General features: G+C 35.6%; 1 protein-coding gene across 5 annotated transcripts; it reads right to left on the bottom strand.

The window, feature by feature from the left end:
• Window positions 1-4,112: 4,112 nt before the first annotated feature.
• Window positions 4,113-8,787, bottom strand: LOC131077610 (disease resistance protein Roq1). Of its 5 annotated transcripts, none has more exons than XM_058015132.2 (5): window positions 7,801-8,787; window positions 6,621-7,696; window positions 6,235-6,497; window positions 4,721-6,123; window positions 4,113-4,494 (listed from the first exon to the last, which is right to left on the bottom strand). In XM_058015132.2, the coding sequence occupies exons 1-2, from the start codon at window positions 8,286-8,288 to the stop codon at window positions 7,282-7,284; spliced, it is 903 nt and encodes a 300-aa protein (XP_057871115.1). In that variant the 5' UTR covers window positions 8,289-8,787; the 3' UTR covers window positions 4,113-4,494; window positions 4,721-6,123; window positions 6,235-6,497; window positions 6,621-7,281. The 5 variants fall into 5 exon arrangements, with proteins under 5 accessions (XP_057871115.1, XP_057871118.1, XP_057871119.1 ...); XM_058015135.2 differs by having other exon boundaries at window positions 4,113-4,435; XM_058015136.2 differs by having other exon boundaries at window positions 4,113-4,321.
• Window positions 8,788-10,290: the final 1,503 nt, after the last annotated feature.

Below are 10,290 nucleotides of genomic sequence, written 5' to 3'. Positions count from 1 at the left end.
CCAAGAAAATAAACTTGAAGTAAAAGAGAAGAATTCAAGCACAAAATTCAACTGCTCTTAAGACCAGTTGTCAATGTGTGTGCACTAAATAATGATGTTACTTTGAAGCACAAATACGATTCTATCGAAGTACACAATTTCATCTATTTAGGTGAGAGTGATCTGCATGGTTGTCCTTTGGTGTTACTTTGAGCTCACCAGGTTGGGTGTGAAAACCCTACACTACACTTGAAAGTTGAGAATTGTGTTCGCTTCATTTGCTATCAATGGTCACAAGTTTCTCACCTACCCAAGTTTTCCTTTTCCTAGAAACACTCAAAATCGCCTTCCCCTCTGCAATAGCAATGTCAAAACTTCCACATTCTTCCTTCAAAAAGTAATCACAGAAGTTACCAAGATATTAGTTATCTTTGAGAAAATGTTAGTGCTTGCCCAAGTCACAAAAATACAAAACCATGACAATGAGAATTGATGGTCTTGGTTGGAAGAGGTGCAGAAGAATGGGTGGCAAAATGTCAACTGCCAAGGTTCCATATAATAATCGTATGTGTTAGATATCTCAGCCATTGATGCCATCAAAATGTTGGGGAGATTTGTAGGCTCCCAATCTCTATTGCCCAACTGAAAAAATGGAATGGGTATTGAATAGTGGTAAACTTCAAATTTTACATCGAGGTAGGTGTGCAGTAGATTAAGTGTTATCCTATATTGTTCTGCAAATTAGTGATTGGGCAATAGACCATCTATAATGTAGAAAAAATGAATTAATTTAGAGTGTTTCTTTGTTTTCTAAATCCAATTCTCTCTCTCTCTCTCTCTCTCTCTCTCTCTCTCTCTCTCTCTCTCTCTCTCTCTCTCTCTCTCTCTCTCTCTCTCTCTCTCTCTCTCTCTCTCTCTCTCTCTCTCTCTCTCTCTCTCTCTCTCTATGTTATTTATAGGATAAATCTAGTTTTGTGAATAAAATGTTTTTCTTATTATTTTTAATGTAAAAAGAGTAAATGCTACTAGAATATCTTGGAATGTTTTAATTTTGAAAAAAAATCTTTTTTTCTCACTAAGTTCAAATATAATACAAGATGGGAAAATGTTGATTTATTGAAAAATGAAATAGAAATTTAAGAAACTCAATTCTAAATACTAAATGTTTGATGGAAAAGAATCTAGGATAGAAATCTAAAGATTTTAGTTGAGGACACCTATACAACATGTGGACATCTACACAATGCCTTATCATCCATATGAACAATGTAGCATAGAACATTGGTAAAACTATTTTTCTCCTCACAATTTGTGCCCAATTGCACATAGGAAACTAGAAAGACAAAGCAATGATTTAAGAGATCCTACCATTTCTATGCACATGGTGCTTCTTTCAACTACATGGTAGAGGAATTCCATCCCTCACCATTTGATTATGGATACTTCTACCATCCTATTTTCTATGATGGATGAGGATCCTTGTCCTACCTACATGGTAATGGTTCATGTTTCTCCTATGGTGGCTTCCTTGGGGGTTGGTAAGGCCTAGGTAGCTTTATCTTCCTATGCTATGGGTTCTCCTTTGGAACTACTTTAGGCCTCTCATGCATTCGACTCTATTATTTTTGGGATGTAGATTATGTGATGATTTCAGGTCAACCCACAATAATGAGTCCCATTTTTTGCCAAATCAAGACAATGAAGTTAGCATTTTTCACCAAATCTTCACTTTCAAACACATATAACAACTAAGCCATTAAGAGTTCAAAGATGATACAAACTAGTGATTTGTGAGATTTTGTGTATAGGTTGTAAATATTTTCTTTTGGGCCTTGTCAACTCATTAATGGTATTCTCTAGAGGTCTTATAGGTAGGTAAGTAGGATTGATAGTGAAAAATGGTAGGAGTTACAGAGTTCGAGGGTTGGGGGTAATTCATGTTTCATGTCTTTGATCAAGGTGTTGGGGATTGGGGATTCTGAACCATTGAGTTATGATGAGGAAATATAGTGGAGAGTGTTAAGGATCAAAGTTTAGAGATACCTTAGAATAGGTACTTGGGAAAATGGAAAGGCAAATGTGCATTTTTATAGACGTAACTTTAATTGGGGAGCCATGATCAAGGTTGATAAGGAAATGGTACTCTAGTATGGGATGGTTTGACACTCTAGTCTAAAAGACTTAGAAACTTTAGAGGTGAAGGACTGAGAGGTCAAGGCCAACGGAAATGGCATGACATCAAGGGAAACTCTAAAAGTTATCAAGTTTGACAATATTTCTAGACTCAATGAAAATATAAGAAACCAAACTTAGAGTTTTTATGGACTTTTGTAACCTTTGACACTTAAGTAAAATCAATAGATAGAGACCCATACAAATATTTATCAAATTGATTATAATCTATGGAAAAATGAGGCCTAAATGCAAAAGAGTTGGGACTCAAACAAAATATGGCACTTCAAATTTGAATACCAACAATATGGTCATGGGGTTATCTTTCACATTAGGATCTTTCCTAAAATGTCATTATAAGAAGTTATTAGAGCTACATACATTGATATTTTATCACCACTAGGGACTTGTCCCTTACGTATAACAATGTGTACTCATTCTCTTGGTTGTGACATTGGGAATATATGATGCTCTAGTGTCTAAGGTACACACTTGATGGCACATTGTTATTATAGAGCATCATATATTCCCAATGTGACTGAAAAACTAGTCATGGAATATTTTTCCTCAACCTTGTAGGTTTTTCGTGGATAGCACATAATGGCACCTTGTAAGGTCCATTATTGATGTCTAAAAATTCACTTTGCATGCATGATTGTGAGTGCTATATATTTTTGAATGTGTCATCATTATAGGATTCACATGCACCTCAAACTAGGACTAAAATGCAATGGTGAAATTTACAAATCTATGTAATTTATCATTTAGTAATGGGTGCGCTTCCCTTTGCCATCCATCTACTCATTACATGTGTCCTTATGGAGTTGTTCTCCTTCACAATTGTCTCTCTATTTTATCCCTGTGGTCATATATCTATATGCATGAACACCTCATCACATATATAACTATATTTATTAATGTGTACATTTTTCTTAACACATTACCCATGTTTGTTTGGCCTTTATATGTCCTAGTGAAAACTAGAGTCACGAGGTCAACCCCATCATCTTTCATGGTGGCAATTTCATTCCAAATTAAAAGAAATTAATTTAATTTGACTCTTGCAAATTATTTCCTTCAAAGAACCAACTAAGTACACTTTTTTGTGTGATTTATTGGTATTTCCTTATTGTAAAGGTATTTAATGCATTCATTTTGATCATCAAGAAACCATCTTCTAAATTTCAATCAATTCAAATATCATTCACATGTTCATACTTAAATGGGTAGATTAAATGAAATATAAAACTTCACAAGCATTTCTAGGAGCATTTTTATGATTGAAGATTGTTACCTTTGATCATTCCTCTTTGTTTTATAAAGTCAAGATCTAGGAGAATATTTATTAAGGTGTTTTAAATGCCTCAAGCCTTTTGATACTAAAATTTTGTTTGTTACTTGATCAAGTTTGTAGGTGCAAATATGGATTTGTGAATGTAGACATGACCCCAAGCCCAAACTTGATTCAACATAATCAAAATAAAATATTTTGATTAATGATAATTTGAGATAACTCTATTTCAAATCTCAAGATATTATATTTAGCATCTAAATCAATACTTGAAGAATTAATCATTATAGAGTTAAGTATTCAAATCCTCTTACTCTCGTAAATTACATGCATTAGTTGTTCCATATATCAATATTCAACTATATTTAATTTGTCAATATTTAATTATATCTAATTATTAATAAAGGTGTGTGGTGTGTATATATATACATCCTTGACTACCAAATTTATTTTACAATTATTTTATTTAAAAATTGAAGACAACATACAATCAAATCCAGAAACACAAAAATAATATTGATATGAATTGTAAAAAATCTGTAAACATTAAGAAATGTAAAATGCCATCAATTTTTGAAGTATCATACAAGAATGATAAAAAAACATTAAAGACTTTTTTTTTAATAAAGAAGAGAATTCCATACTGAAGTAAAACAAAGATGACAAAAGCTTTTAAAAACATAGATAGTGAAAGTATACTTTCTCAATCCTTTTCTTTCTCTGTATGATCGAGCAACAATTCTTTACATTAAAGTTAAAGCTTTGCCTCCTCCTTCATTCGTTGTAGCCTTAACCCTTTCTTTATGTTGATTTCATTTATGGGGGAGTAAAACTGTAATCATCCATTCACCTCCACATGTTGAGAGTATAGATTCAGGTCTGATGAAAGCACAAATCTTATTATATGTTCCAAGCAAAGCATATATAGTGATTGCACTTGATGAACTTCTCGAGTCCAGTGCATACAGTCCTCTCTTAATCTCAACAAATGCTCTGACGCAGATCAATTCAAAAAACAAATTTACATTCAATCTAGATAATGCTGTTCCCACCTGTCAAAACGGTATACTCTGATGGCTACCTCTCAAAACATTTTAAATATTAAAAACATTAAATAATTGATAATTGATACAAATATTAGAAAAGAACACAGTTTTCAAAATCCACAACTTAGAAGTAGTAATATATTTTTACTAAAGTAAAGATCACCGAATTCAATTTACAATAAATAAACTTTCTTTTCAATAAATTGTTTGCATTGAGAAGAAGTTGTATTACCTTCAATTCATAAATGCAATTCTGTACCCATGCATATCCATTTTCAGGCACTTCCACTATCAGACTTTTCAATCCTTGCCACTCTTCGAAACCTTCTACACACTGCAGCTGATGATGCTGACTTCGGCAATTTCAACCCTTCATTCACACTTCTGTGCTTGAAACACTTGAAGCCCTGTTAGAGAAGTTAGACCCTGATGTTGTTTCCCATTTGGAACAATCCTTCACTCCATGAAACTGAACTCGATGCCCTACTAGAGAAGATAACCCTGATATTGTTTCCGATTTGGATATTCTTTCCAATTTGTGACAAACCTTCACTTTTAGAGATTTAAGTCCAGAAAACAACCCTGATATTATTTCCAATTGGGGACAATCCTCCACTTCAAGAAACGGAAGACCTTTTACAGAAGATAACCTTGATATTGTTTCCAATTTGTGACAGACTTCACAATAAGAGATTGAAGCCCAGAAGCTAATCCTGATAATTTTTATAATTTGGAACAATCCTCCACTGTAAGAGTCTGAAGCCCTTTTACAGAAGATAACCCTGATATTGTTTCCAGTTTGTACCAAACCTTCACAATCAGAAATTGAAGCCCAGAAGATGCCCCTAATACAGTGCCCAATTTGGGACAATCTTCAACCGTAAGAGACTGAAGCCCTTTTACAGAAAACTCTTATATTATTTCCAATTTGTGACAAACCTTTACGGTAAGAGATTGAAGCCCAGAAGATAGCCCTGATATTGTTACCAATTTGGGACAATCCTTCACTCTAAGATAATGAAGCCCTGATAGAGAAGATTACCCTGCTATTGTTGCCAAGTTATCACAGTCAAACACCTCAAGAGTATTCAGTCCTTCCAGCTGCTTAAATTCCATTTCATTTAGATTCCACATCCATTCAACTGTCAATGATCGAAGTCTGGGGCAAACCTCTCCACTTATTGGCAACTTTGAAATTTTAGCTAATCTACTAAATTATATGGTTTCAAGGCTAGTCATGCGGCTGCTTGTAGAAGCCTCCAAACTAAGTTTACTCCGTTGTCTGTCATTGTGGCCCTCACACCACAAATTCAAATCCCTAATGAAGTCCAGGCGCTCACACCACAAATTCAAATTCCTAATGGAGTCGCGGCACTTACACCAACAATTCAAATCCCTAATGAAGTCGCGGCGCTGACACCACAATTTCAATGACCTAAGATTACTAAGTTGTTTAATTGATTCTAGGAGGGATGCTATATCACTGTTCCTAATATATTCTAGGAGTAAGCTCCCTATTCCTAGTTCTTCCAAATGACTGAACATTCCTATTAAATCTGGAAGCTTTTGCAACGAGGGAGAGTGCAACATCTGCAGCTTTCTCAACTCGAAACTGGCCTGGCATTCACAATTATTCTAAAAAAATGAATTAGTTCAGTAGTAAACAATCTTCCCCAAATAATTATTCTGAAATGACTGCTTTGCCGTGAAAGAAGACATAATTTCCAGCAAAGAATAGCGAAATACCTGGGGTTTGATTTGCAGCTGTTGCTGAAAAGTGCTCCACATGTCTTCCACGCCGCAAACAGATAAATATTGCAATTTTCTTAGAGGAATCCATGAAGGAATGCCTTTTAATTTGACGGATTCAAGCCACAGGAGGTCAGTCTCAGCAGAATCATTTGAATTTCCTACAAAACATGAAAGTCTGCTTTTGAGGGACGAATCCTCAAACGAATGGAAACACCTGCCCTTTGTTTATGTCGGATTTGTTTAAATCCTTTTGCATCCTGCATATAAGGATCAGGGTTAAATGTGTGATTGGCTGGAAATTTTTAATAAAAACACATAAATTGAAATGTTTTTTTCAAAAGCTTAATTTCAAAAATTTAGAGAAGAAGCACACCACAGACCTAAGAATGTATGGTTTCCACAGCCGAGGAGGCCCCAACTCATCTGCCATTTGTCTTCCCAGATCGCAGAGGTGATCGTGCATTTCAAATTTGTTAAATTCACTTCAACTAGGCACTTATTTTGCAGGGTTTGAACTGCATGTTTTTTCAAATTTGTTAGAATTCACTTCAACTAGGCACTTATCTTGCAAGGTTTGAACTGCATGTTCAGCACTCCAACCGTACGCCTTCAAGATTGATATAGCAAAACTTTTCAACTTAACTTTGTTTTTCTTATTGAAGAAACAAGCAACATCTATAAATATCTGTTTCTCCTCTTGGTCCAGACCATCAAAGCTAATTTTAAGTCTTTTCATTATATCCTTGGACTGAATTTTCTAGCTTTTGCCAGTTGTAACTCCCAATAATACTCATCCTTACCATAAAGATGGGCACCCGAAATTTTAAGTGAGAGGGGCAAACCTCCACAGAATTCCACGAAGCTTTTAATCAAATCCTTATATGCAACGGGTGGATTCCGTCCACGGAAAGCAGCATGATCCCGACTCAGTCCCTTTATCTTATAACAGATATCTGCACCTGTTAACATTCTTTGGTCACGGGTTGTAATAATTACCAGGCTGCTAGATCTGAGAATACCTTCAGTCAACAAGGCATCTAACTAATCTTGATGGTCGATATCAACTAGGACTACAAGAAAATTCAAATTCCTTACTCTTACACTGCTAATCTCTAGACCTTCAATGTCTGGGTCTTTAGGGAAAAGATTATTTAAGAGCTGACTTTGCAAGCAGTGTAATTCACCTCTGGCATGTGATTCTCTCACATCAGAGAGAAAACAAGATGTATAGTAGTTTGCAAGCTTCCTGTTAAACAATTCTTTTGCCACGGTGCTCTTCCCAGACCCCCCAAGTCCATAGATCCCTGCTCTCCTGACCTTTCTTTGCTTCTTTCTCTCTGAACAACAACTTTCAAAATATTGGACGAGTTCACCAAATCCAACAGGATATTTCGCCCTATTTGTCCTTTCCTGCACCACTTGTGGCACACGAAAAAGAGTTTTTTCACACAACTCGCTGAAATCCGAAACCAAAAATCTCTTTAGAAAGTCATCCTACCAAGGTAAAATGAATATCATGAACAGGAGAAAAAGGGAAAACAAGAGGAGAAGTAATCTTACTCTTGATGCTGGCCAAGCTCATAACCAGATATGTCTGCAGCACATTTAAGGGCATTTCTCCATTCATCTAACTTATCAAGATACCTGCCTTTACTTCGATAATCAGAAAATGCCACAGCATACCTAGACTCGTGGTTCTCAATGTGACGAAGCTCCCAAGGTTTGACATCGTTGACCACAGGTATAAAAAGGGCATCAGCAGGTGGTTGTTCTAACATAAGAACAAGCTCGTCTAAACACCACTTTGACTCTGCATATCCTTTGGAAAAAATGGGTATTTGCACAAGAGACGAGCAAATGGCATTGTGAATGGCAAAAGGAATAGAATCTCCCCTTTTAATCTCTTGACGGTCTAGAAATGCCTGGCACCCTCTTTCCTGAAGGAGATACAAGTGTTTACCGAGGGTTTCCTTGACATTAGGGTCTCGTTGGCTGATGAATGCATCATAAAATTTAGGAGATGCAATTGCTGAGGAAGAGGAAGCCATTAATGCAAAACTGAAAGTGCAAAATGTATGAAACTTTCTGAAGCAGAGTGGGCTGGATTTGATATAAGGATAAGAAAATAGCTAATATTTGTAAAGAAACTTAAGTAAACGCAAAGGGTTACTAGCTGTGCAAAGATATTCTCCGCGAGCATTCACAAGGACGCCAATGGCAACCTCACGCTCGATCAGCTGGCCATCATTCCTGGTGTGCAGAGTATAGCTACTCCTCTGCTCCTTAGGCGGCTGTCAGGGCACGCTGGAAAAATTCAAAGACTTTATCGACGGTTTGTTTAGCCCCGATTTCCAGAACACTTCCGACTCCAAAGACTCGAAAACAAGGAAATCGACGTAGAGGAGGAAGCCATGAATGAAGACTGGACTTGCAAAATGTATGAAACTCTCTGACGCAGAGAGGGCTGGATACGCAGAGAGGGCTGGATACAACAATACCTAATAATCTATCCACTCCAAAAGAATCGTGGGGCCAATTGCAAAAAAAAATTGAAGATGTGATTAGTTGAGAGAATCTTAACATTTACTTCGGTTGCCCACTTCATTGAGTATTATTATTATTTGTGGTAATACTTCATTGAGCCCTAATTATTGATTAGGGAAGAGCATGAGTAGTTGAGCATGTATGAATAGTTGTGAGGGTCGTTGATATTTTTAAATATGAAATATCAATTTTTGTGTGTTTATATATTAATTATTACAATACATTGCATCAATAGTTGTGACTTTAAAGTTGTTAATGCTATGAAATATATTATTAGTTGTAAAAAGCAACCAATCATGTGATGCCACATCAGCTGCACAAGTATAGGAGCTTCTTTTGCACGATTATTGGTCTCACTTTTTTAGGGGTTGTTTTGAACACCTTGGCAAAAAGCATGTTGATGTGGCACCATACTTGATGATGTGGCTATGAAACCTTAATTATAAGCAGGGGACTTGCCAAGTAAGTTGCTGTAAAAAATTGGGAGTGATTTAAAATTTCCACATAAGATTTTGAGAAGTGCGAAGTTAGGGTGCACAACTACTAGGTCATCTCCCCTAGTTTCACCCCTTCTAGTAGTACTTGAAGGTAATGAATTGAGTCGTTCTCCATGTAAGATTGCTAGCAAATGGAGGACTTTTTTACTTAATACATATTTTTGCTCTTTATATTTCCCCCTTCATTTTTTTTTTTCAATTAGTCACTATCTATATAGACAGAGACTAATGTTTTTGCATCAACTTTTTATCATTTGTTTGCATCAGTCATTGTACTTTCTAAAATATTAAACAACATTTCTAATGTTTGCTCAAAAAAAAGTTAAAATCTAGATTTTTGATTGGTCTCTACAATCTCCTAGGGGAAAAATAATTTTCAATTTGTAAAACTCTAGAAAAATAAGGGGCAAATGGTAGAAGAGGCAAGATAAAAATCAACAAGATAAAAATTCAATGGAAATGTGGGTGCATGAAATGTTAATGTTTCCTCGGTTGTGAGAATTATTTCTGGTTTTGCAATTTTCTTAAGTGTGTGGCATGTCTGCCCAAGGTCGTGCAGTCTTCGAGTCTCTTCACGCATCTAGATCTTTATCCTCCTCCTCACACCTACCATCCTCACCATCAATCATATTATCAAAACATTTGAATTGCAGGTAAAGACAATACTCTATTCCTTGGCTATGATGTTTTTTTTTTAAGGTCATGATTAATTTGTCCTACCCTATTTTTTTCATGTTCTCAAGAACCCATTTGTAGGTTAATTTATTTATGGTGAATGCATGTTACAACCCCCAAATTATTTGATACAAAGGTTGTCTCAAGTAGAAACCATCTTCAGTCTAATAAAACAAAAATTCCCAATGCTCAAATGTAATAAGAAGTGGACAGGGGATGCACGAACACCAACAACCATAGTATTACATTGTAGACACCTAAAATTTGATTAATCTAATTAATTAAATTTTGTTATGCCGATCGCTTTTAAATTAAATAATTACTTATTATTTAA

This window comes from Cryptomeria japonica, chromosome 6 (genome assembly GCF_030272615.1).
Source record: "Cryptomeria japonica chromosome 6, Sugi_1.0, whole genome shotgun sequence".
NCBI lineage: Eukaryota > Viridiplantae > Streptophyta > Pinopsida > Cupressales > Cupressaceae > Cryptomeria > Cryptomeria japonica.
Note: the sequence above shows the minus strand (reverse complement) of the source record. Positions and strands in the feature narration are given on the sequence as shown.

Coding starts and splice junctions, on each gene's coding strand:
- LOC131077610 (XM_058015131.2), bottom strand. CDS start 8,288: ATGGCTTCCTCTTCCTCAGCAATTGCATCTCCTAAATTTTATGATGCA. Junction 7,697..7,800: donor GAGCTTGGCCAGCATCAAGA/GTAAGATTACTT, acceptor TTCGGATTTCAG/CGAGTTGTGTGAAAAAACTC.